The sequence below is a fragment of the Psittacula echo genome, assembly GCF_963264785.1.
Source record: "Psittacula echo genome assembly, chromosome: Z".
Taxonomy (NCBI): domain Eukaryota; kingdom Metazoa; phylum Chordata; class Aves; order Psittaciformes; family Psittacidae; genus Psittacula; species Psittacula echo.
The window spans coordinates 46,538,145-46,565,986 of record NC_137742.1 but is presented as its reverse complement, the minus strand read 5'-3'; the positions used below and the strand labels follow the sequence as shown (position 1 = coordinate 46,565,986).

General features: G+C 39.3%; 1 protein-coding gene across 1 annotated transcript; it reads left to right on the top strand.

The window, feature by feature from the left end:
- Positions 1 to 22,270: 22,270 nt before the first annotated feature.
- LOC308231739 (cryptic protein-like) lies at positions 22,271 to 26,597 on the top strand (the record flags this gene model as incomplete). The annotated part of the gene is made up of 6 exons (XM_080637437.1): positions 22,271 to 22,293; positions 22,829 to 22,878; positions 22,986 to 23,159; positions 24,067 to 24,181; positions 24,286 to 24,395; positions 26,473 to 26,597. The coding sequence occupies 6 exons, from the start codon at positions 22,271 to 22,273 to the stop codon at positions 26,595 to 26,597; spliced, it is 597 nt and encodes a 198-aa protein (XP_080493563.1).
- Positions 26,598 to 27,842: the final 1,245 nt, after the last annotated feature.

Genomic DNA, 27,842 nt, shown 5'->3' with positions numbered 1-27,842 from the left:
TCAGCAATTCTTTCCAGGTGACATAGCTGTAGCAAGAGCTTCTGTCTGTGAAACGTGTCATAAGACTCTCCATTAAGTTGTAATAAACTATAAAAACCTTGGAGGAACCCTAATTAATAACTCACACCAAATCTAAGTTTTGTGAGTCCCAAACCTGAACAGGACAAAAACTGAGCCAAAAGTCTGAGCCAAAGCCCATCTCTTCTCTTTGTGCTTCTCCAGAAAATACCACGAATAGATAATACCAACAAATGACTAGGAGCAGCAAGAAAAAAAACACCACCACTATAAACATGAAGAAGTGACTGCAAGGACATCCAACAGTAGCACAATGCTGATCTTCAAGGCATTTTGGCAGTACAGGTCTATGTGAAGAAACTCTTTCGGACACTTCTCATTCTAACCTACATATTTTGCTGCCTGTACAAAATTACCTGCAACAGTATCTATCAAATTTTTCATTGGAACTCTGACCACACCATGGATTCTGTATTGCTTTATCTTTCTACTGAGGTGGCTGAAGATACAAGAATTGATTTTGCTGACCCTCAAGGGGAAAAAATTAGTATTTTGCTGATGTGATTATACCTACAGTAGATTTTTCTCTTTTTCACGTTTCTACGAAAAATCTTTGTACTAGCAGAACTCTTACACAGAGAGAAAGGAAGACAGAGGAAAAAACTTGACAGTGCTTTGTTTTCGATGTGCTCACCTGGGTTTTGGGGTTGACTTTTTTTGCTAGCAAAAATCAGGAACAGCATCTTTAATAACCGAATCTATGCCTGGTTTTTTGTTGGTTTTATTGGCTTTTTTCAATCCTGTTTTAGAATGGATCTATATCCTCTTGACAAAGTCAGAGGTAATATGTGTTCTTCAAGGAGGGATCAGGAGAAATGCTGATCCTTTTTACTGTCTTGTGAGTGTATGCTCTAGTTTGGAGGGGAAATGCCTGCTGTGCACAGCAGGAGCTGGTGCCAGGCTGCGAGCTCACAGGATATTTTGTGACAAGGTCTGGTTTTTCCCATATGCTTAAACTTAACCCCCTCCCTGCAAAACCTTGGAAACTGGATTAATCATTTTCAATTTTTTGTACATATAACTAAATGACATGCTGGTGAAATAGTTTGTGGTCTGAGTGGGATTCTTTTTCTTTCTTTCTAATGGGTGTAATTACAAATTTTTTTTGTTAATGAATGGCACCTTTTTTCAAAATCTTCCTACAGACAATATCATCCATCTTATGAGCTGATTGCCTCTTTGAAGACACTGAGTGATTATCTTGAACTGCTGATGCTGGTGTAAAGACTTAACATAAATTGTTTGCTTGACCTTTTTAAGACTGAAAGTCTTTTTTTTTTTTTTTTTAAAGCTCATAGTAATGTATTTATTTTGTAAGTAGAAAGAAGGCTTCACCTCTCATTCCCCTTTTTCTCCAGAATGAGAAAAAGGAATGTATGCTGAGGTTTTGTGAATTACATCACTCTAAATGCCTCACTATGGATTTGCAAAAAAAAGCATTCCTTCTTAACAATATTCATTATCATTTATGCTCCAGTTTTGAAAGTGCTGTCGTATTAACTGCATATTTAACTACAAAGTTTATGTGTTACCTAGTCTGGTAGGCTAAAGCAGCACCAATAACTCAAAGCAGATCGAGTTACAGTAAAAAAAGGTTTATAATTATTCCTGAGCTATTCTACATATGAAATTACTGCAGTATAAGTGTACATTCACATGAGGGTTTATATCAGGAAATCACACCCTTTACCAAAGTGGTTGAAACAAGAAAACACTTGAAAGTTTACACCACTTAAAATTATCTTGCTAAGATGTCTCATATTTCTTCACTGCAGGAAGGTTTCCTCAAGGACTGCAGGCTTCTCTTGGGAAGTTATGTATAATGGAATTAGGACTCACAAGGCATTATCCAATGTAAGATCATTCCAAGTGCGGAGATGCTATGTGCCTTTCACTGAGCCTTATGTAAGGTGCATTGCTCGTTTCCTCAAGACCTTTCATACAGCTTAAGTTTGAAAGGAATGTAACTGTACTCATTTTGTGTCTTAACTGCAAAACTTACATAGAATTAAAGAACAAGTCAAATTGATTTATATTTCATGCTATTTTACTAGCCCTAGACTGTGTGCCAGATGTCAATACTGTTATACTGCTTATACTGTTTGTGTATTATTTGCACTGTCACACAATGACATGGAGAAGCTTTTGCATGAACTTCACCATCTTGTTCTGGAGGGAGGCCAGCACCCACCCCAGCAGTTCTTCATCAGTCTTATGGATGGTCAGGGTGGATGAAGAATGCATTCCAAGTCTGGATCTCCCCTGGCACAGCTTTGAACCATTCCCATGCATTTTGTCACTGGATCCCAGGGAGAAGAGATCAGCAGCTCCCTCTCCATGTCCCCTCCTTAGGAACCTGCAGAGAGCCATGAGGTCACCCATCAGCCTCCTTCTCTTCAGCCTAGACAAACTCAGCCCTCAGCTGCTCCTCACAGAACACAGCTCCAGCTCTGTCACCAGCTTTGCTGTTCCCCTCTGGATGCAGCCAAGGACCTTCACAAACTGCTTAAACTGTGGGGCCCAGCACTGCACAGAGTGCTCAAGGTGAGGCTGCACCAACGCTGAGCGCAGCAGATAATCACCTCTTTTGACTGGCTGGTGATATTGTGTCCAATGCATCCTAAGAGGCGGTTTGCCTCCTAGATGTCAGGGCACACTGCTGGCTCCCATCGAGCCTGCTGTCAGCCAGCACCCTCAGGTCCCTTTCTGCAGGGCAGCTTTCAAACCACTCCTCTGTCAGTTTATACTTATGGCCAGTGTTACTTCCACCCCAGGTGTAGAATCCAGCATTTGGACTTGTTAAATTTCATCTCATTAATCCTTGCCCAGTGCTCCAATCTATCTAGACCCCTCTGCAAGGGCCCTCAAGAGAGTCAACAGCACTTTCCAATTTGGTGCATTCTTACTAATATTGAATTCAACTACTGCATACAGATCACTGATAAAGCTGTTGAACAGAACTGGCCCTAGAACTAAGCCCTGAAGAACACCACTGGTGACTGGTCATCAGTCAGATGTAGCCCCATTCGTGACAACCCTTTGAGCCCTGCCCTTCAGCCAGTTATCAACAAAGATACTGTGAAGGGCAGTATCAAAAGCCTTACTAAAATCAAGAAAAACTTCTTCCACCACCTTCCCTTCATCTGCTAGGTGGATTCTGAAATCACAGAAGGATTTCAAATTAGTTAAACATGGCTTCCTCTTTGTGAATCCATGTTGGCTGTGCCTGATGACAGCAGTGTTCTTTAAGTGCATCTCAAGGACTGTGGCAGCTTCATAGTTGGCAAAGACTAACATTTTTCAGCCTAAACTACCTTTTCTTCGTTTGTGTCTGCTGAATTTTGCAACTATGACACATATTCTTTCATAGTGCATTCAGTCCTTCTCCCTAATAAGCGATGAACTGAAAATGGCGACGACTGAAAAAATAAATTCCACTCTGACTAACCATCTTTCTTACAGCACCTATAAATATAGCTAACTATAGATAATAAACTAGTTGTCTAGTTCATCCTTCCAATTATTTTTTCAGAGATCTGAGCTGTTACACCAGCATAATAAATTCAGACAGATGTCATTAATTTCAGCACTCAGTCTAGACATCCACAAAAAGGAAGCAAAATTTCGGTCTCTAAGTATTCAAAATTTACACTGGTTACAGTCTTAAGTCTTTTCCATTTTGGAACAGTGAATTCTTACACCCACAGAATTAACAAGTGTTTCGCAGGTTTCTAGTTCTTTCTATGGTATTTTTTTTTGTATTTCATGAAGAGCCCGAGTTTACTTCTATAAAAAGATTAATATATATCTTCAGAAAACAAGTACCAAATAGGATCCTCAAAAAGATTAAGTCCACCAAGATTAATAAATGAGAAATTCAGAGTTCAGAATTTCAGATTTCTGAAACAGAATAAAGGCAATGTAATCTAGCAACAAGAAAATTTTTACTATCTCAGTATATATGCGTAAAAAATACAGAAAGTAAAATTTTCATTCTGCTAGTATATTCACTAATGAAACTGGTTTTTAATGAAACAATTATGAAACAGATTTTTTTTAATGAATCAATAATTATCTAAAGCAAATAGAAGAAAGATCTCTGCAAAGGCTTTTTGCTGATTTTTCACACAAAAAAGCAAAATAGTTGTTTCAGTACATGCTCAGTTTCATTCAGCTAGATTTCAGCAAGCGCCTGGGTAAAAGAAGTCATTCCACATCTTTCCCACTACTTGAGAATAAATAACTTCTCCAGAAGTCAAGCAAGGGACCCGAGGCCATGGGAGAGGTTAGTTGACAATTGCTAACCTCTCTAGTTGAAGACATGCTCCACTCCAGGAAGATTAATTTACAATGAAATTATGGATAAAGCTGTGCTGGGCATTATTAAATAGTCAATGTGAAAAATTAGACAGGTGTAAAGAAGTGCTATAATCCATAATGCAGGTTACTTGCCAGTGACTTCCTTGTCATTATTCATAGCCAAACACTACCTAGATCAATGTCAAATTGTCTTCTCAGTATCTACCATATCTGTGTGTATAGCTAACACAAGTGCACAATAATCTTAAAGGAATCAAGTCATCATATCTCTTCAGATGACTAAATTAAAATAATTTTATGCTTCTGAGCTGATACTCATGTTTCTACAAACAGCTTCTCATCTAGAAATGGAAAATCTGTTTTTCAACATCTGCAATTACTGTTCATCTCTCTCAATTCCCAGGATGAGAGCTGTAAGCACCATGTTAAAGCTTAGGTATCAGCAAGGGCATCCTTTACTGCTGCTACTGAAGGTGTGCCAGTACACAAGCACACGGGACTAGAGAGAAACTAGAAAGTTATACTTTTGAATTACACTGGTGTTAAATGCCCTCATTTTCAAAGCAGAGATCTGGGCCACCAGTCTCCATTTACAGATATCTTTCTGATTTACATAGAGACAATTGGAATAAAAATGCATACATTTGTCACTGCACAAGTACATACAGATTTATGCCTGCTGTTCTCTATAGCCCATAGGATTTCTTGGTACATAGGAATATAACTTCAGAAGAGTAGTTTACAAGTTTAGACTAACACTCTGCTATGAACTTGACCTGCAGTTAGGTAGTAAGGTCATTCTCACTAGATACAGGAGGTTAAATTGCTTTGGGCTACAATGCATGTCTCCAGCTACCAACTGTCTAAAACTCTAGTAAAATGACTCTTGTCAATAAAACATTTAGAAAGGAGGAGCACAAAAGTCCCACAGATCAAGTGTGTTGAATCTGACAGATCATGAGGCACAAGCTAGGAAAACAGTCCAAACACCCAAGCTGTATTTGTCACTTACAGAAGCAAATTAAGCAGAAGAGTGTTAGAAGTCCCTCAGTACACTTTATATTTAAAAGAGTAAGTTATTTGTCCTTTTGCCTCATAGTTTTAGAGTGTCTCTTCCTATTCTTAGAAACACAAAAATTGCCTCAAGACTGGCAAGAAAGAAATGTTGAAAACAGACATTTTGCTTTTCTGTGGCTTTTAATAACCTTGCTACAGCTTCTTCTCTCTGATGCAGCCTTAGCATATCCCAGATCCAGTGATCCTATTGCATTATTAGAAAAAATTTGTTATTTCTGCTGGCATTTAACAGAAAACCATCCAACTCTTTTACTGTATCAAGGATCCACTAGGCAAGAAGCTCAGGTTCTAGCAGAAACTACCTTGGGATCCCCAACTGATGAGCTGCTGGGCACATTCAGTCAGAATAGACAGCCTCTTTGTAAGAGACAAACTGGTGTTGCAAAGCTGGGGCATTTTGTTGAATACTTCTTTACTACCCTAGGTAAAGCAGTAGCACTGATGGGATTCTTTTATACGTGCACACTCAAATTCATTATCTTTTACCTGAGTGCATTATAAAAAGCTTCTCACCACACAGATTGATCAGTGTATCCCAGGTGTTTTACGCTCACTGTGATTGTATTTTGGGCATGAGTTTCCAGCACCAAGATTTTCCACACTCAAAAACAGTGCAACAAGTAACCACATGGTAATTGTTTCAAAGTAACTGCACTGATACTTGTTCTGATTCTCATAGAATCACAGAATAGTTTGAGCTGGAAGGGATCGTCTTAAAGATCATCTGGTTCTAACCCCCTGCCATGGGCAGGGCATTTTCTTCTAGACCAGGTTGCTCAAAGCCGGGTCCAACCTGGCCTTGAACTCTGCCAGGGATGGGGCAGCCACAGTTTCTCCAGGCGGCCTGTGCCAGAGCCTCAGCACCCTCACTGTGAAAAACTTTTTCCTAATATCTAATCTATATCTATCCTGTTTCAGTTTAAAGCCATATTTCCACTATCCCTTACATGCCCTTGTAAAAATGTCCCTCTTCAGCATTCTTATTATTATGCAGTGAGTATGAATTTCACTGTCTTCTGGTGAAAAAAAAGGAGTAATTTTGAATTCCCTAAAGTAATAACTTATATATGAGCCTGTTTGTATCTCACAGTAAATACTAGGCTATCCAACGCAATGTGCACTTTGTATCTATTTAATTTGAACTCATTTAGGGAAATAAAATATTATTAATCAACTTTGAAAATTTGGTGTCCCCACTTGCAGGAAAATCATGGCTTAGAGTAAAAAGTTTTACAATGGCAATATATAGCCTTTATAGGATTTGTGTGGAGAACCTGACAGCCTGGTGAATTCAGATTTCTAAACTGAGTGCCCAAGTTGTGAAGATTATTGCAGTAAAAGACAAAATTTGGCAGGACAGACTAGGATCGAGGGCTAAAAAAAGCATTTACAAGGTGCAAGAGGCAGCACTTCTCCTGCTTTCTTCCTCAACTTGTGCTCAAGCTAGGCTTTCTCTCAACTCAAACTGCCACTTAAGAGAAGTAGCCTCAGAGCTGAAGGAGCAAGGAGAAAGGCCATTACAAACTACACCCTGATTTGTCCTGAAGCGTTTGCTTACTTTCCCCAAACACAGTTGCCTAGAAAACAACAGACTTGAAAGATGTCTCAAGGCTTTGCAGTTTGTTTCTATTGCACTTCTTTATTTCCCTGGTGGGAAAAAAATATATCCCTGGCCCCTCCAAGTAATCTATAGGCTGTGGAAGTAAAGTTACATGACTGGACTTGAAATTTCTAACTCTTACATTTCTAACAAGGTATGTAAATTTCCTTCTTTCTCCAGTCCTCAGGATATTTTTCATCTTTTGTCTTGTCCAAACACCATATTCAAAAGGAAAAAACTATGAAATGAAAGTACTGACTCCAAGGAAGCTTTCCCTGTCCCCACCCTTTTCCAGACATCGAAATGTGAATACAAGCTGAACCTGGATTTCAAACTTTTGTAAGTTTTGCTGTCAATAACAGTAAAGCTCAGTGAGTGTATGTGCATGCACACTCAGCAGACTGCACAATTGACATATCTTTCATGATGTGAATGAAGAAGCCTGGTGGTTGCAAAATAAACAACTAGTTAGCAAGAGTTAGTTTTACAACTCCATCCTTGAAAAGCAGCATGACAGTAACAGAGGTTACACTCCAGTCCAGAGGCCCTGCAGAAAATGAAACTGATTAGATTTTATTTTGTTGCCTGTAGGCTTTCTTTTAAGCCCTTTTTCTAAACTTCTAACCAAACATCACCCTTTGTTTCCCCTCACAGCTTCTGTTGTTTTTCATTATTATTTCATCCTATATTTATCATGTGGTTTCAGAAAAATATTTAGAGCATTTTTTATTTTCACAATTTGCCATATCCTGGCAGTGTGAGTAAAAAACCTGAGCTGTGCTGATTCCAGCCACACATTGGAGCTCTGGCCTATAGCTGTCCCACTTCTCACAGCTGAGGCATCATTCTTGGTTTTGCCTCTAAACACTGTCTTAATATACCATCAAGGCCAGATGCAGCCCCAGCATAAAGAGGGCACAACCTTGGCCGTTCTCTTAATGCACAGCAATTACAGGATAGAACTGCATGTCCTTTAACTGCTGTGTTGCACTACAGTTTGCCTCCCTCCTTCTTCCCACATCTGCACATGCTAATCAGAAGAAAACTATCAGCAACACCAAACTAAGAGCACCAAAAAAGACCCTTCCTGTAAATCTGTCCCCAGATGTGAAATGGCCTCCTTCTGTTCGGTTCATTGTGTTTGCAACACACTGCTTGCATCAAAGCCGTGCAATTCCACCATGAATATGAACAGGTTGACATGGTATTGCTAGTTATTAATGAAATACTACCTTTTGTCTGCATTAGGTAGATCTTTCAGAATAAAATGAAAGGAAAAAAAAGTCTGCTAAAATATCAACAGACTAGTTGCAGTTAGCTTCTGTGATAAGAACTGCGTGAGTAACCCAGCAAAAGAGCTCTTCATTTCTGTCAAACAAGTGCCTATCATGACTGCACACATTGGCACAGCATCATCAATAATTTTTTTACAACTATAAAGTAAGTAGATAAAAATAGAGCTAAGTGATCATTTTTCTTCATGTTGACCATGCAGGGCAAACAATCTGTCAAGGTGCTTGATAAAGACATCTACCCATAACCCATTTAATTATAATTATGCACAAAACATGCTAAAACAGACTAAATACAAGTACTGTGCTATGTATACCCTGGATGCTAGTCGTGCTCTAACATTAGAAATAAAAAAGCTCAGAAATGGCCTAGATGAGCCCAAGAACTCACATCATATCTAAACTCAAAGTCTGAGTGACTGTATTCTACCTCCTTGTCACCCCTGATTTCTGCAGCCATTCAGCAAAGCAGTTAACTCAAATATAGTATATGAAAAACAAAACCAAACTCATTATGGAAATGATTGCCATCAGTGCAGTGATCTTTGCTGGCTTTTTTCCTACATTCTGATTCCAAAATGGGCATAGAAGTAGTTTTTGGCATTATGCTGCCCCAGTTCTCACTTTTCAGGCCACAGCAGATTTTTTTAGCACCTCAGTGTGAATGTGAGAGTTAGAAAATGCTTGCTTTGGGGACTGTGAAGAAAATGGGAGATGTTTGGACTTTTGCTGCAGAAACATCGAGAATCTTCTTTCTTTCTCCATTTGGAAAAGAAAATTAATTGATGCCACCTGGTAACTGTTATTTTCCACCTATTTCTTTGCCAGTATTTATACAATAACAAACAGACATGGGTCAATAACAGTATCAATAACAAGAATTAAAGCTAACGATATTAAAATTGCCATAATTACATTCCAGACAGAGCTGGACAGAAAATTGATTCTCTGTCCTGCAGATGTTGAGATGTAAAACATAGCCATGTTTTGCATCAGGACAAAACCAAGATTTTTCTTTCCTTTTTCTTTTTTTTTTTTCTTAAAAAACAGAAAGAAAATCTACAAGACACAAAAGACAGAGAAAGGCAAAAACAGATAAGCAAAGATGGGCTTTAAAATAGCTAATAGACTTTGGCTAGGACACTAAAATTAGATTTTTGCAAAAACCAAACTCCACTCCTTAGGCTAAATTATAAAAAGTAGAAATTCAAACCTACGTCTCACAAATCCCAGCTGAGAGCTACAACTGTCAAGTTATTTTCCTTTTTGAAGGTAAGTCCCTGTTCCTGAACAATGCTCTGTCAAAACAATATATTTCCATAGCATCTCATTTGGACATCAGGCCTTTTCCAATTTGTCAACATTTCCAACCAGACACAGTTACAGGACTGCACCCTCATTGTCAGACTCACAGAATGGCTGCCTGAGGCTACCTCTGTGCAAGCCCAGAAATTCAACCTGGCATAAAGACAGAGCATTTCAATTTTTTTTTCACTGCATCCAAAGATAAGTCTTCTTTTCGCTAAATGGACACTTGGGAATGAAGACAGTTTCTGACAGAACAAAAACTTAACACAGAAAAAGTTATACTGACAGTAGGAGTCTGCTTGTAAAACAATATAACCAATACTTTATTTGAATTTTTGACAACAGACCGTTCTTCAGTGTGGTTGTGATTTTTCTGTCCATTCCTACTTACTAGAGATTCAATTCCCCTTTCAGGAGCAATAACAACTTAACAGTACTCCCATTTCCTGTTCCTCCAATCTCCACAGCAGGCTATACCTTCATCTCAGACATGCTATTCAAGTGTCTAGGAGGCTCTGCTGTAAACTATATGAGAGAAAGTGATCAGACTGAAAAATAAGCTCTGCTGCAAAATCTTTTATGCATGTGCCTCCGATCATATTTTTTTTAAGTGTAAATTAACAGGTAGGTCACTATGAGACAAAAGCTAGTCTGGAGTAGAAGCCAGGAGGTTGTAGCTCACAGCTTCACTGATCTCTAGGATAGAACCGTTTCATGCTCAGGCTGACCACTCCTTTACAGGCAATGTGAAGCTCACATTCAGTCCCCATTGTGCCACAACAGCCTTATACCAGCAAATCTAGCTTCTGAGAACTGCATTGAAGTGCAGTGGAACACTGTGGTAAAAACAAGCCTGCAGCATCACTGCCATGCATGCTAGCATTGCCCTGTGTGGTCTGAACACCACTCCACCTAAAATAGCCAGACTTACTCTGTCTAGTGTAGGTAACAGTGCTGTATACAGCCTACAGATTTTGTCACCTTGGCTTCTCAGGTAATGAATACACCCTTTGTGGAGTATTCATTATTTTCTGTTTTCTTTCTATGCATTACTAAAGTAGTGCCTGTGGTTTGGTTTCAGGTTTTTTTAAGCATGATATCTTCATCAGACAGCTCCTAGTATCAATACTGCAACTTAGTGATAAAATTTTCTAGACAGTCTTTCTGAGATGGAAAGCTATGCACAAGGAGTCTTTTCGCACTTGAAGTGGAAAGGAGGCGTGCAAAGTCTGTAGAGCACAGGAAAAAACTTTGAGGGGAACCCTCTGATACAAAATCTCTTCAAATATTTTTTGAGTATGCTTGGTATTCTGTCTTGTTAATGTAAATATATACAGAAGTCTTGTGCTGGCAGGAAAGCAACAGCGTGGATGTGAAGGAACAGATGTGGCATGGCTCATTGAAGGGACTGTTTCATATAAAATGAGATGTTGTTCTGGCCCTTTGATCTGCAGAAGGATATAGATGCTTCCCCAAACCTCCTAATGTTGCAAAACTGTTGGCTACTAATGAAGAGTTAGACTGACAAGTCACAGAGTAACTCTCTAGACTGAGAACTGCTGAGTCCCTACTCAGCTGTGCCTCCATGCACAGTCTAAAGAACAGCAAGCACAGACATGCACCATGCCTTCCTATGCACAAGCCTGTGAAAAAGACGGAAAGGGAAAACATATAGGAGAGGTTAACCAGGATAAGGGGTACACTGCTACATTAAAGTATAAGCATTGGAGAAAGTTAGAGAGAGAGAATAGAGAATTCAATGCTAGAGAAAGAAAAACAACCAGACTAAAGATGAGGCTTACCAAGCAGGAAGTGTTGGTAGATGAGTGGTTTGAAACATAGCTGTTCATTTCCTCTTTTTCTTCTTTGCTATCTTAAAACCATGAAGCTGGGAGTTATGATAAGTACCTAGTGATCCATAAGCTTTAGGGAGTAGATACTTTCTTACATGTCAATATTTGATTGCACCTATCCCAACAGAGTCCTAGGTAATGGCTAGGCTCTGGCTGACAGTGACCAAAATGAACAGTGGTATTGTCCAGCAGAAACATAAAATGCAAACTGTACCATTTGGTGAAAGGTTATCATTTAGACACCCTGATCAGCCTTCAGCCGCCGTGGTAAATTCCTGCCAGCTCACTCAGTGTAGGAAGGGATAAAAAAGCAAAATGATCCCCAACATAGTTCTTTTCCTCCTTTGCACAAGTGGAGAAAATCAAACTCACTTTCATACTTTGTGTGTGCAGTAAGACAAAGACTAGCTCTCCAATGCCCACAAAGGGCTAAAGAAGGGCTGCAAAACTGCAGCCAGTGCCTAGAGGTTTAACAGCAGTGTGGTTTCACCTGAGCAGGTGTCCTGGGTTCAGCAGTGGCAGTCAGTTTTTTTCTCCTTCTTAGTAGCTGTTGCAGCGCTGTGTTTTTGACTTTTGGCTTGGGAACAAAAAACTGATAACACTGATGTTTAGACTGACCAAGGACTTTGTGAGTCTCATGCTCTGCCAGGGAGGAGGAGGGGCCGGGAGGAAGCGGGGACAGGACACCTGACCCAGACTGGCCAAGGAGGTGTTCCATACCACAGCACGTCATGCCAGGGGATGTAACTGGGAGCTACCCGGAAGGGCACGTCCCTTTTTCGGCCGGGCTGTCTTTTCCGGCGGGCGGTATCGTGTTCTCTTCCCTTGTTATTTCTCTTGTCGTTGTTATTGTTGGTGGTGGCAGTGGTGATTTGTGTTATACCTTAGTTATTAAACTGTTCTTATCTCAACCCGTGGGAGCTGCATTCTTTTGATTCTCCTCCCCGTCCCTCCAGAAGCGGAGGGAAGAAAGGTGGGGGGGGGGAGGCAGTAGACTGCGTGGTTCTGATTTACGGCCTGGGCTTAAACCACGACAGCAGGTATGTATGCACTTACTTGTTTTTTTGAGGGAAACACAAGCTAACTGAAGAAAATCCTCTCAGGGTAAAATCATAGTGAAGACAAGACACAAAAATTATCATGATGAAGTCACTCAAGGTCAGGCACACATAGATGGACGTTGGATCAGATAGCTATATGGGTGTTAAAATATGTCCCAGAAAGCAGCGCGAGACTAAATATTCATTAACCTAGCTCTACATCTAATTGCAAATTAACTTGCCAGATGTTTTGCAGCAGTTTATAGATGGCAGTCATAATTTTGATGGAAGCACGTAAGATGTATACATGCAGATTTATCACCATGGGATCAGTGGACACAGGTGCTTCAAGTGACGTTAGCCACAGCTGCACATGCACTATCCTCAGATAATATGACACTTCCATACATCCGAAGGTGTATCATGATCACATTGTTCCTTCACCTAGATTAGGGACTGTGTTTCTCTTTCACAAATGTTTCTGGTTTTATTCTTGTGAAGAGAATCTGTTCTGTTGAATAGATCTAACCTATTATAAATTCACATGCACTTAGGGGAAGGACTGTGGAACACATTTTAAACCACTAGAGAAATACCAGAACACTTTACTAAAAGAAGAAAGCATTGTTTTCTTGTCAAGTTTTATGTGTGGAAATGAAGGGTATTTTTCCAAATGATAAACTGTCATCAGCCCCTGGAAAATCTGTGCCCTGTAAAACCAGGAAGATTTAGCAGAGAAAGTGGTAGATTTTCACTTAAAGAGGAAGTTTATAAGTGTTCCCAGAGCATCCATTAAGCACCAGTTGAAATGAATTAAGCTAGGCTGAATTTCAGTATAAATATTAAATACATACTTATCCCAAACTGTAAAGTCATACCAAATTTACAGATATTTTCTCTGCTGTCATTGCCTGGGATGAAGTTTTCCACTCACAAGAATTCCCCAACTATTTCTTTTTCATCTTAACCAAACAAAACCGTGTTAACAAAATGCACTTAACTGTGTTCTGATTTCAGGTCTTTATGTCCCCTGGGGACTGAGAACATAGTGGTAATCTATTAAACTGGTTCGATCTCTCTTTACCCCTAAACCTGGCTGCAGCAAGCACTACTGAAAAATTACTGTATTTACTAAGTTTAGTTTTCTTCTTCAACCATTCAGGTGGGCCATATTCAGAAGAGATGAGCACACAGGCTAAGGTTTCCTTTAAATACAGTTATATCAATTTAACTTTTGCAAAACTGCTGTTTCTGTTTGATCTGTAAAAGGACCAAATTTAAATGAAATAATTGGAAACTTAAATCTTTTCTCTGCTGATGACCTGAATGACTTGGGGAGCGCAACTAACAGACAGATGCCCATGGGAGGAGGAGAAGCAGCGCAGGAGGCTCATAAAAATCAGCTTTTCTGCCAAAAAAAAAAAAAAAAGAAAAAAAAAAAAAGGTGCATTTGCACAAATATACATATGTATATCTCAGTGTGAAACTGCAGCTGGCATCCTGTCTTGTGCCCTTCATAGTCCTCATTATAAAGTAAAACTTTGTGTTCCAGAAAAATCTTCTATTAATTTACAATTCCTGGCTTCCAGAAATTCCTCCTCAGAACTTTTGACGTTAGAGCAGTCACACTTTCAATACACCTGCTCACAATATGCCCATATCAGGTGATTTAGACTATTCTTACCCTCCTGTCTTCAGGGAGGGTAACTAACAACATTCATGCCATAGCCGCTGGTTTCTGTGACAGAGTGACTGTCCTACAATGCCAGTGTTACGCCAGTGCTATATCATTCCTAACTTGCTGAGTAACCAGAAAACTGGGGTTTTCACAATGTATCTCTCAAGTTCCAATAAACAAATGCCATCTATCAGAGTTTGTCATAATTAGTTATGTCTCTCACAACTGTTTTTTCTCGCCATATAGCCATGCCTAAATTAAAGAGAAAGTTTTACTATCTGCAGACATTTAGTAGCAGACTACGGAACTACACCAGTCACTTTTGCTTAAGTCTGTAATCACTCCTCCCAAACCAAAAGGGAAAAGTGGTGTCAGAAGACTAATCTCCAAGTCAAGTATATGTTGAGATATGCTTTATCCCTAAGAGCAATATTCTACCTGTACAGATCACACGGTTGGTTTTGCTTTCCTCTCACTGTCAGCACGGAGCCCTACAGCATACTGGAGTCAACCACAGCTGATAGAGAGATGGCTCCTTTCTTTCTGCAGCCTCATGTGCAACCCAACTGCTTAAAATAACCCTTATATTCCAGACTTCAGTCATGGGGCTTCTAGTTTGTTTCGTATTGTGGGATTTTTGTAATCTTAGAAGGGGTGCATAGTCCTTCCCTAACACCCATAGGCTAGAAATTTTCAAAATTGCCTATTGTTACGACAAACCCTTCTAGAAGGAAGAAGATATTCTTCTGGAAGAAGATAGTAAAATTTAGCCTCTGTTGACATACACAGCTTTCCCCCAAGCATCAATTCATATGTGCCAGCTCTGATTGATACACAGGTGTGTTTTAGAGACAACAACGTATACAGCTCTAGTTCAATTCATGCAGCTCCCCAGTTAGTATGGAGCAGAAATGAAGCCATCATAATGACAGAAGTTCAACACACTCCTTGCAGTAAACCAACCTGGAGCACGAGCCACCTGCAGACAGTGGCACATGCAGCCCATTTTGAGTCGTTGAGCCACGGCTAACTTGGAATCTAGGGCTGTCACAGTAGACAGGAGCCCTCAAATGGAGCAAGAGAATGGAGACAAAAGGCCTGGACTGCTGACAGCACTATAAATCATTATATAGTGGGGTTTTTGCTATTTTAATTGATACTAACATTTAACTGTTATAGATTAAAAAAAAAAAAAACAAACAACCTGGATCTCTCATTTTCACCTGCCATCCCTCGTCCCTACAAGAGTAACTCAGGTATCAAACCTGTTCCTTAAGCATATCTCATCACTAATAACCAGTTTTGCAATGTGATTGTTGTATATATATATATATATACAAGCTGCTTTCTACTTTGTATTTAAAACAGTGAATTCAAAGAAGGGAGGTAAAAAGAAGGATGAAGTAAGACGCCATGGTTTAGTGTTGTCTAATAGCTCATAACCTGTAAAATGTTGTCCTGCACACATCCTTCAATGCCAGGCTGTGAGCCATGCATTCCCTCACCCCTCTACATGTCAACTCCAGTGCTCACTGGACCTCTCGCTGAGATGCTTTAATTCATAAGCCACAAAACTAGCCCAGAAAAAAAGTAGGTAGGTTTATTCCAGTTTAACAAATGAATGCAGCTCTGTAAGAGGTCCAATGCCACTAGAGCCAGTGCAAATCTCATCATCTGCTTGACTCAGGAATTAGACTTCTAACATTGGCTCAGATTTAACAAGTAGCTTCATATTAAAGAAATTCCAGCATCCCTGGCTAGCTTGAAGGTCAAAGGCAAGATCTATGAAGGGGTTTCCCGTTCACAGCAACATGGGATATGCATCCCCATACCTGAATTAAACTGTAGGATCACCACTTCGTCTAGGACTCCTTCAGGGTTACTATGAAATTCCTAGTTTGTGTCATGCCACATAAATCCAGAATGCTTTCTGGAGTCATATTCTACTGCACCACTGTCAACAACAGGCTAAGCCACTGCAATACTTCCAAAGGAAAACAGCAAGGAAAACACCTGACAGCTAGTCAACCTTTGAAATGCTTCTGTCTTTGCTATTAGGGTGGATCACCTGACTGAGTGAAAATTTCACTCTAGTTTCAGCTGACAGCACCAAACAAAACTGCTGAGCAAGGTCAAAAAATGCCATTAAACTTAAGCAATTGCATTTTGTAAATAGAAAAAATAGATTTTCAGATAGATGCCTAAGGTAATTTTGCAAAAGAGATATAGCTTGAGTGCATGACTGCACTAATACAGTGTCCCCAAATGGCCCCTTTCTAAGACAGTACAAGACTTGGTGAGGTTTATGCACCCAAAAAAAGCCTATGCTTGAATCTGACATGTTGACACAGCTTCCTGAATTGTGGACAAGATAGAGATACATACCTGATAGCATGTGAAGGAGAAGCGTGTTCAGCCAAAAATGTGGGAAAGCTCAACATTACTAACTCTACAGAAATACTTTCTGACGCTCTGCAGGTCCTGGGATGCTTAAAAGCATCATCTTCTCAAACTTCAAAATAAGTAATTGTGTGAAACTTTTTTTTCCTCAGTATTCTTTTTGCTCAATAAAATACTAAAAATTCTTTGTTCGAAGAAGAATTAAAAAAGAAATCTCCGTCTTGCAGTCTCTTGGAGTTTATGTTGATTCATTTGCCAAAGAACCTTTTCTTCCGAGGAAGATAACCAGGATCTTCTTATCACTTTTCTTGTGTACTGGCAGATTTAACTTTTTTTTTCTGTACAGAAAAGACATAAACTACATTCATTTTCATTACAAAACCCTTTCATTACTGTACTGATTTTTTTCGTCATGTGTAATGACTAACCAGTAGACTTAATAAAAGGAAAACCTACAGGATGCTCTGTTATGAGGCTGGTTTTATTCCATAAATTTAGGTCAATCTGTGACAAAGCATTGTATTTTCATACAGCATCTGCGTAAGGCTCTCTCTCCAAGGGACTGCTGTAAATGTTTCATTTGGTAATATCACTTGCATCCTGTTTGTACTAAACTTCATCCATATGCTGTCAGAGAGATAGAATCATAGAATCATGGAATAGTTAGGGTGGGAAAGGACCTTAAGATCATCTAGTTCCAACCCCCCTGCCATGGGCAGGGACACCTCACACTAAACCATGTCACCCAAGGCCTCATCCAAACTGGCCTTGAACACTACCGGGGATGGAGCATTCATAACCTCCCTGGGCAACCCATTCCAGTGCCTCACCACCCTCTCAGCAAAGAACTTCTTCCTTATATCCAATCTAAACTTCCCCTGTTTAAGTTTTAACCCGTTATCCCTTGTCCTGTCACTATAGTCCAATGAAAAGTCCATCCCCAGCATCCTTGTAGGCCCCCTTCAGATACTGGAAGGCTGCTATGAGGTCTCCATGCAGCCTTCTCTTCTCCAGGCTGAACAGCCCCAACTTTCTCAGCCTATCTTCATCAGTGGGATGACTGCTCTACTCCTCTGTAATAGGATGAGATCATAGAAGGTGGTATCATTATCATGTGGATATATTGGCTATGGTTTATTTCCTAGGGAAGGGAACTCCAGTTTAGATTTATGAACTGAATCCTATTTATAAATTCCACAGTCAATTTAATCTGGTATAAATCAGCTCTGCAACAGAAAGGGGCTGCCTATCAAATGACCATGGCTGCTTATCCCTGTCTCCTACTTCTGCCAACACTAGTGTTTACGAACCACATCAGGGAACTGATCCAGATGAAAACTAAAGGGGATTTTTGTGAGATGAGTTGTCATTTAGATGAATTCCCTGCTCCAGCTCACTCATGGCTGCACAAACAATAATGGCAGTGTAAGAGTGGCAGTATGAACAAATAACACATGGCGTAAGACAGAGGAGGACTCACCATTTTAACAGCAACAGCCGTTTAGCCTGCTTAAGTTGATCATGGACCTGTAGCATTAGTTAAACTTGAGCCAGTCTCTGTATGGATTATCTTATTTTTCTGCTTACTTCCTTGAGTCAATTAGTGGCAGATCCAAATAAATGAATGTAAACCACTCTTAACCTGGAAAAAAAAGCTGCTCAGGGCATTTATACTGCTCATTTGAAACAGTGCAAGCTCCTGTGCCTGTGTACGATCTCCCTTTCATACATACACTGAGATGAAAAGGCAACAAAAGCAACTGCTGCACAATCGTACAAGAAATTCCTGACAGTAATAAAAAGTTGGTCTGACCAGCACCTGTAGAGAAGGTCCTGTGACACCATGAAAATCACTCAGTCTGACTGCATTTAAGTTTTACATAGCCAGTAGACAGCAAAAGCGCCTGGGTAGCTGTCAGAAGCCCTAGTAGCAGTGTAGCCAAAAAACCCCAATAAATAAAAATAAAAATCTCAGGATGGCTAGTGTTAGCTCTGTCCATCCAAGATCCTTACCATTTATTTTGTTAAACACACTGAAAGCTTCCAGCCTAGAGTTCCTAGGGTCTGCCCTGCCCTCAGAGGACAGTAAGTCACCAAGCCTGACAGTTTTGCTTCACTAAAATCTCTATTCCCAGGACTTCAATAAATGTCTTAGAGTGGTAATGGTGGTGTGATTGCTTTCCATTGTTTTCCATAATATTCTGTATAACTGATTTAACTTTGCTAAATCTGATTAAAGATCTGGCCCTACCCTAAACTGGAATTTGGGAACCTAAAGCTTCCTAGTCACTGGCCATCACTGAATAACCCCTGCTCAGGTTTTTCAACACAGCCCCCAGGAAGCCAGTGACACCCACATTTTCCTCATCCTTGTTTTTTGGTTATTTCTTTTTTTTTTTTTTTTCCATTGCTACCTCCAGTCCTTAGGCACCTATTGATCCTGAATCTTTTAGAAAAACTGAGTATCTACGCAGCAATACAATTGGTATGAAACACTAATATTCACAAAACAGCTCATAATATCCACACTTCATCTTTCAATGTAGCGGTCAACTTGCACGTTGGGAGAAGGTGCCAGAAAATGTAGACTACAGACTTACAGTGCCCTGGATAAGCACAAGAGGAGTTATGTGGACTAATAGAGTAACACCATGTTTTCCTGCCACCCTTATCCATATAGGCTTCTTGACCTGCTGTCAGAATTAACAGCAGTGAAGGCCCTTAACTAATGGTTAACCATCTCTTGTGTACAAAGGGTCTGACTGAAATGCTCAGGACCATCTCCTTGGTTGGCTCCACTCTTATCTTACTTGAAGCTGATAAAGGGGGTTCTACCTCTACTGCAGCTCCTTGCAAATCCCTAGGCAGAAGCAATTACTTTCTGGCAGGTTCTGTCAGCAACAAACAGCAGAGCTTTTCCACAGTGTCACACCAATCTCACTTCTATAGGGCAGTCGGGCAACCGCAGCATCTGAGCAATTTATGTTGTCCCCATTCCTGTGTGTGCCTTGCTGGCGAGGCTATAGGGAGAAGGAAGGAAGAAATAAGGTATCACAGTGAGCAATGTTCACCAACTGCTTTACAGTTCCCCAGATTGTTAGCTCTTGCAGCTACAGGGATGACTTCTGATCTTAAACAAATGGCACAGGGTGTGAAAATTGATCAGTATTTCTTTACCAGCATCCCCATTTTGAAAGTTGGCTCCAGTGTAGGGCTAGGAATCTGATACTCAGGAAAGCTCTTCAGAAGAACTATACTGACACTCTATTTAGTAAAAAACCTAGTAAGTACGATACCCCTGTGTTAACTTTTCTGTTTATTTTTTCTGCCTTCAATCTGTAGAAGGGGGAAAATCAACAGACAAGATGCTAAATGGCAGCATTTCAGCATCTGAACGTTGTAACTTCAAGGCAAATTGAATTTTTTTTCCTAATATAATAACAAAAAAACAGCAAACAAATGTAACTACAGCTCTTTTTAAATTCAAACTACTAATCCTGTTATGCAGCTACTGAATTCAAATGAAAGCAGAGCAGTTAGAATTGTATTTTCTACAAGTAAATATTTTCATATGTTGATTAAACAAACATGCATGTTTTGTAAATACATGCAAAAATGACATCTCTTTCATTTTGTGTGAAACATCTTACAGTTCTAATTCAGAACATCATCTATTGTCACGACAGTACTGAACACATATGATAGGTTTTAAGCAACTACCTAAACCTTAGCTTAGAAGTTCTTGTGAATCACAGCAGGTAGAAGCAGATAGCAGAAAGCAATCTGCCTCTTCAAAATTGTTGCTTTTTAAAATATGAAAAACAAAATCTCTTCCTGGATTAACATGTTGTGATTTTTATCATAACATTCTTTCTACTAAACATTTTACCTACAAGTATTAGTGTATAAGTTCTTCTAGTGCTAATTTAGCTGACTTTCATGCAAACATAGATGACAGACTCTCAATTCCAAAAAACAAGACTCTTCAGTACACTTCTGGAACAAGAATAGCTTAATCTAAATCAGTTTAAATTAGTAACAAATATAAAACACACCATGAAACAAATTATCATGAAGCTAAAGGAGTTAGTCTACATCTACAAGAAAAAATTTGAGATAGGCAGATAAATTGGAGTCAATAGGTGTACCAGCACTGGGAATGCCTTATCCACTAGGACTGATGTAGTCCAGCAGAGCACCCTCTGCAAACATTACCTGCAACGGAATGAGCCGTTTCAAATCTCCAGCCATGCACTTCTAGGCTCTTGTCGGAGATCAGTGTCCACACATGAGACATGAAAGAGCATGTCCTCAGAACACTTTCCATCTGCCTCAGTGCTAAGCTGGTTGAATTAATTTGGACAGTACTCTGTAAATTAAGCTAGTTTTTGTACCAGATTGGATAACAGGTGATCATAGATTCCAAACCGCTAGTTTAGATGGGACAAAGCTGACAAGTGTCAGCCACAGAGAGTTACAAACAGGAGATGACAATGTCTTTAGCCAGTACAGCCATTTCTTTAGTGAAGACCTGACCCGTATGTCTGATGTGGTCGCATTATCTAGCCAAGATGCAACTTGTACTAGCTTGATTTGCACTAGCATAGTGAAAGCATGACTCTTCCACATGCTCCCCCCTCCCAAACAAAACAAAATAAAGCTGTATTGCTGCAGTTTCCTGTTGCAGCTTAGGCAGAGGCAATGTGCACCCCCCCGGTACAGGTAGAGCCATTTGAAAAAAGACTGCCTGGAGCTGCTTTTTTACCAATTTTTGCTGATGCTGCTGAGCCAAAGTAAAGTGAGTGGCTCTAGGCCATGTCAGCATACATGGTAAATTAAATCTAGCTATCTGCTGATATTGCATGGGCTCGGGCTAGGAATGCTTCACTCTAATCTTAATAATAGTAAATAAGTATCAAGAGGAATTTTAAGACTATTAACAGCTCTTGAGAGACAACAATCTTCTGTCAAGAACCTTGTGGTGCTTTCTGTAATACTTTTGGTAGAAATCTTTAATGCAGTCTCTTAAGAAGTATCGGTGCTGCAAAGTGGCACAACTTCTTAAAGTAGAGACCCCTGTGGAAAACCTTAGCAGAAACAAAGCATATAAGTAGAGTTGAAGGGGTTTAACCTTTGTTATATACCTGCTGCAGTTTATTATACACCTTTTGCAGTTCTGCGGAGCAATATTTTCTTCCCCACCCTGTAACTGATGATGACAGGTTTTTTGATGTTAAGAAATAAACCGGAGTTAAAATCTTTCTCGCTTGGGTTTTTTTGTGGTCATGGGCCCTTAAGTGTCCCCTCCAGCAGTAGGACCCCCCACTTTGCTCCACCCTTCAGCCATGCATGTAAATCGGGAGCTGGCCAGGGAGTCCAGGTCGGAAAGATGGTCCCTGCCTGCCAGTGAGGGTTCAGCAAGCGGTGTAACTGGAAACTATGTCTCTTCGACGTTGTTGTAAACTGGAGAGGAAGAGAAAAATTTCATCCACGCTCGTTTTCTCATTGCCGTGCATGGTGTGAGGACTGCTGCATGCAACAGCCTTCAGCGAGGGGCTTTGGACCTCCTCCTTCTTCTCAAGCTTTCCTGGAGGATCTTAACGAGTGTTTCAGGCAGAAGAAAAATGTACTGGGGAAATCATGTTAGGTAAGGCTACCTGAGCTGCCAGGGACCTTCTCTAGCCAAGAGTGTGTTTCCTTTTAGCAGTGGTTTTTTTGACTGGTAGGAAGCTGAAAGGAACAAATGTACCTGGAACTGCGGGTGAAGTGAAAGCTAATGTTTTCCTGTTGCCTTTGCTGCTTTTTTGTAACTGCTGGCAACAACCGTGTTGTGGTAAAGAAATGTACATAAAGAGACATTTTTGACTGGTTGTCAACCAGCAGATGTATGGATTCTGTAGCTTTCTGGAAGTAACATTAATCTATATGTCCCTGTTCTCTGTCCGTCTGTCGTCGCACTCCCACACCCCCAACCCCCTCCTCCCCACCTTTTCAAGTTTAGATATTTTTAATATGTTAACTTGAATTGCGGAATTACTGCTGGCATAAAATATTTATAGTCTATATTATCAATGGTTGATAAAGCTTTGAAAAATCTTCTCCCCCCAGCCCTGCTCACCCAAGCTTCCTTTTGGTGTTTGTGCCTTATTAGCACAAATTTATTTCAGCTCGTTTTTTTGTAGAATTCTTTTCACTGTGACTCTGGTCTGGCAGGCTGTTCATTTAGGAAAAGGTAAGGAAAACTTCGTGTTTTTCCCACCCCTCCGTGTGTACATTTACAGTATGCATTGCTCCCTTATAAGCTACTCTTCTCTTCCATATCTTGTACTTCTTTTCAAGGCCGTGAAAAAGAAGAACTTGAAGATGTGAAAAGTCTCAATGCCACAGCACAAAAGCAGCAGCCCAAGAACGAAGGGACTACTATATATGCTTTCAGTGACATGAATCAGAGTTATGAAAGCAGAAAGGAACAGAATTCCCTGGCGGTGGTACCTTTTACTGGGATTACAGAGAGTAGGTAACATTATTTCTTTAAACAATGCCGTAGAAGGGCTTATTAAAATGCTGCATAAAAGTAAAGCTTTGACTGTTGTACGAGAAGATTCCAGCCGTTTGGTTTTCTATGGCTGCTCATTTAAATCATTCCTGTAGCCACTTAGAAAATGGTGATTATCATTTTAGATAGAACTGGGATCTCTTACCTAGAAAATGTGGTAATGGAAAAGAGGAAAAAACATTAGGAATTAAGAAGGGGTTCGTCCCTTGGATTCGCAAAGGCGTCTGTAAAATTATGTCCCTTTTTTAAAATTCACCATATCTCATGACCAAAAAGAATTTCATTTTAAAAAATAAAAACAAAAACAAAAACAAAAACAAAAAAAAAAATTGCTGTCTGAAAGCAACAGTACTGAGAAAAGAAACAAGAACAGACTTATGTTTCCTTCCACATATATAAAGTTTTAGGTTGGTACTCAATTCCAGAAGTCTGATAAAGGCATGAGGAAGCTTTCCTCTCTCAAAACTGAGCACTCTTCCAATAACAAAGCTTCTTTTCTTCAAACATAAGCACCACTTCCCGGTGACAATGTCCCATTTGTTAGAGTGACTGAAACCTGCCTCTGTCAAAGTGAAATGTTTCACTTGAATATGTGTTGCTGCTGCTACAGGACTTGCCAGGCATTGCTTCTTGACCATCCTGTAATCCCTAGTAGTTTGCTTCTAATCCTTAACTAAACAAACTGGGTTTAACTGAACAAACACTCCTAACAGGCAGATAATTTTATTGTCTCTAAAGACAATAAAACTACATATCCTTAAGATCCTTTGGCAACTGGAGAGACCTGAGAAGAGACCAAGTGAGGAAAAGGGGAGGTTTGGAATCCCCAGGATACTTGGTAGGATCTGTAATTTTGTCTTGCAGGTAAAAAACTGAATAGACATTGCTGCCAAAACGGAGGGACCTGTATCCTAGGGGCTTTCTGTGCCTGCCTAAAACATTTCACTGGCAGATACTGTGAATACGATGAGCGTCAAAGGTAAAAAACAGACCAAAACTACAAAGAGTGAGAGAGCTGCTCTGAGTGACTATTTTCTGTGGTGGGATCAGGGATATACCAAATGTGTCCCTCGTTCTTGACAGCAACTGCGGCAGCATTGCCCATGGAGCCTGGGTGCTGAAGGGCTGTTGGCTGTGTCGGTGCGGATATGGTACACTGAACTGTCTCTCAGAAATAATGCACGATAACTGTGGTAAGGAACAACATTATGTCAACCATTTTTATCCTGTGGGTAGCAGATCTGGAAAGGTGGGATGCTCAGAGGATGCTGTATGTGCTCTATTTGGGTTTCTGCAGTGGTCTGCTTTGCTTCAGAGAATCCATCAGTAAGACAATAAATTATACTCCTTTTGCCTGTATAGAAAATCACAGAAAACATTTCAAGATCTTTATAATTGTGCAGTAGGAAACTCCCGCAATTTTAATTGAAAATTACAGAGATGAAATCTTTCTCTGTTCCACAAAATCTAAAAATGTCTATTACTTCCCACTAAACCAGGACAATTTGTACAATTAAATTGCATCCAAGCATACAAAAAAGTTTCTTAGATGAAAGAGAAAAGAGGAAGAGAAAGAACAGTGTAAGCTGGTGTGATAGAAGTAGAAAACAGTGTCACACTAGAGAAACAAGTGCTGAAAATTTGCATGTGCTTGTATAAGCTATTTAGCACATAAATGTCAGAAAACTAGCCTGAGCCTGAATAAAGATCTGTGTCTTAAACTTCAAAATCTTATACAGAGTTCTACAACTGAGCACACTTCACAGAAAATTTGTAGCTGTAATCCTGATCAATGTAAAACAGCAATACCCAGTCTCCTCAAAAGCGTCATATTGAAGTCTTTATATATCAGCTTGTGAATATTCCTTTATAAAAGTAGGAGTATTTTTGAAAACACAGTATCAGCTAGCATAATAACTTCAATATTGTTTTGCAGGTACTTTTCCATTGAGAACAGGCTACTGAGATCTAGACTATGTTCAATACTTTGAGATGACAAATAAAAGATTTACATTATTTTTCTCTTCAGTGGTAAAGTTAGTGCAAAATATTCTTGCTCTTCATAGAAGGGTTTTGGGTTGGAAGGGAACTTAAAGACCATCTAGTTCCAACCCCCCTGACATGGGCAGTTCTTTCCACTAGACCAGGTTGCTTAAAGCCCCTTCCAACCTGGCCTTGGCAGGACCTTGTCCATCCATGATGTCTCAATCCCCCCCTGTAATATACTTTCCTTCAGTTCTGCCAATGTCACTAGTTATCAGGGACAGACCTGAATATCTTCAAGATTCATTTCCACCCGAAGGAACTATCTGCTTCCTTTTTCCTGACCAGATTCCTGTCTGAGTAGAAGTTTGTTCAAGTTATGACTCCTGAGTTATACCATCAACTCAGAAGTAAATATAAATTTCAAAACTTGAGCCTCTTAGATCCCCTGGATATGTCCTAGTGTGTGATAAGCCCACAAATACAAAGTGAAATGCAAAGGAAAGGTGACATTCCTATCTTTGCAACCACAGACAGAAAACTAAACCAAAGAAAAACAAACCAAACAAAACCACAACAAAAAAGCCACAGTCAAACCCACTTTTGCCTTGAAGTATTTTGTATTGACTAATTATGTGTGGCACCCAACTTGCTCGTTAAACTCCTCAGAAGAGTTAAATGCTCAAGCTCCTTGAGTGTTTAACTTTGAATCAGCCCTATTGTTTCCTGTTACAGAGCAAAAAGACCTAAGAGGCCTTGCCGTACTAGTAAAAGCACTCTACTTCTTACTACCCTTGATCGCAGCTTAACATAGGCAATACAGGTGGCAGAGAAGAATTTTCTGTTCATCCTCTGAGCAGGATCTCAGTGGCTTTCACATACATGAGGATATGGCTTTCTGCTTGTGCTAATAAATCGTGCTCCTTTTGTTAAAGGAAGGGTTAAAAGGCTGCATGCAGGCTTGAGCACATACCTCTTGTGAAGATCCTGCTCCTGCTTTTGCTTGGTATTTACTTTTGATTATTCTCAGATTAATGCCTGCAAGAGCTGATAAGTGCTATCAGTTGCTCCTCAAACGATCATTGATGGGACATCTATTCACATCTCTCCCTTGAGAATAGCCTCTTTGATTGGCTTTAACAGCTGATACCTTTAACTTAAGTACCTGTGAGATGTCAGAGGACTTTCAAAGTATGTTGAAAATCCTCATGTTTTAAAATTTACCTAGTTTGATCATTAACCATTTTATTATCTTGAGATATATATATATATTTATTTATTTTTTAGAACTGAAATCAGAAAATGAAGAAATTACTAGCATATTTTCTAATGGGCTAAGAATACAGCAAACAGTGTTTGCACTTGCTTGCCTGCTCACCATCCTCCTAGAGCTCTGCTGTTGGCAGTTGTGAAAATAGACAAAGGGAGATATCCTCATGATGAGTCATACAACTTTTTTCTTCTGTGAGCTACAAAAGAGACTTCTACCTACATATTGGAGGAAGATTATGACGTATTAGTTAATACTGAAATGCTTGGATTATTATAAATTCAGATTATATAAATATTAAGTATTTATTATTATATTTTTTATTACTATTATCAATGTATGATTCCAACAGTTCTTTAATTCTAAAATACTTTCCTTCCAGAGGAAGAAAAAAAAAAACTTCAATGTTCTTTGCCTTAAGTATTGTAAATTATTGTAATTTCCTTTGTACGCAGTACAACAATTTTAACAAATAAAGCTGATTTCATTTATGAAGAGCTTTTATGTTTGACTTTATTTAAACTTGAAAATTTGTATCTATCATTTGTAATTGTATCGTATTCTGTAACAAAACAGTAAGAAAAGAGCAGGGTAGAATGACCAATCTGAAATTTGAAGAGATAAGGAGGTTTTTAAGGGTAGAAATATTTCAAACCCTAACATACACAAGAACTCTAAAAGTTATATAACTTTTCAGACTTTATTATTTATTATAGCTAAATTGTACATATGCATAGTCTTAGGCAGGAAGCATATGTTTCTTAAGAACACATAGCTGATACTAATTTGTCTTTTTTGGGTTTATTTTATTTCATATCCTAGAAATATGAGCTCCTTTATTTTTAAAAGGACAACAAAGAGCAGCTTTTTAAACTTCTTCTAGAGGAAACTTGTCTTGATTTATGTACCATTTATATATATTTCTAAGCTGTATAATAAAAAAAAATAGGAATGTGTAAGTGCATTTGTAATGCAAGTTTATAAAACAACAGAAACATGGTTGGATTAAAAAAAAAAAAAAAAAAAAAGCAAAGAGAAGTCTAAAATATATTTTCATTCTTTGAATGTGGAGCTACCATGTAGAAACAATAGCATTTATAATTTTGTGTGCTTAAAAGAAGTTGTTGATGTATAAAATCCTGAACAACTTTAAAAGGTTCAATATGTTTGATTCTTAAGATTTCTTTATTCTTTCGTGCCACAAACCAAAGCATCAATCCAGTTAAGAAGCAGACAAAGATGTGTCACCAATAAATGACATAATATCATGGCTGCCTTTGAATCTATGACTATTCAGTAGAAGACTTTTATAGGGAGTCATTGTGTAAAAACATATTCATGTTAAATACTGCAAAAAATTCAGGCTGTTCCTTTACACATCCTAGAC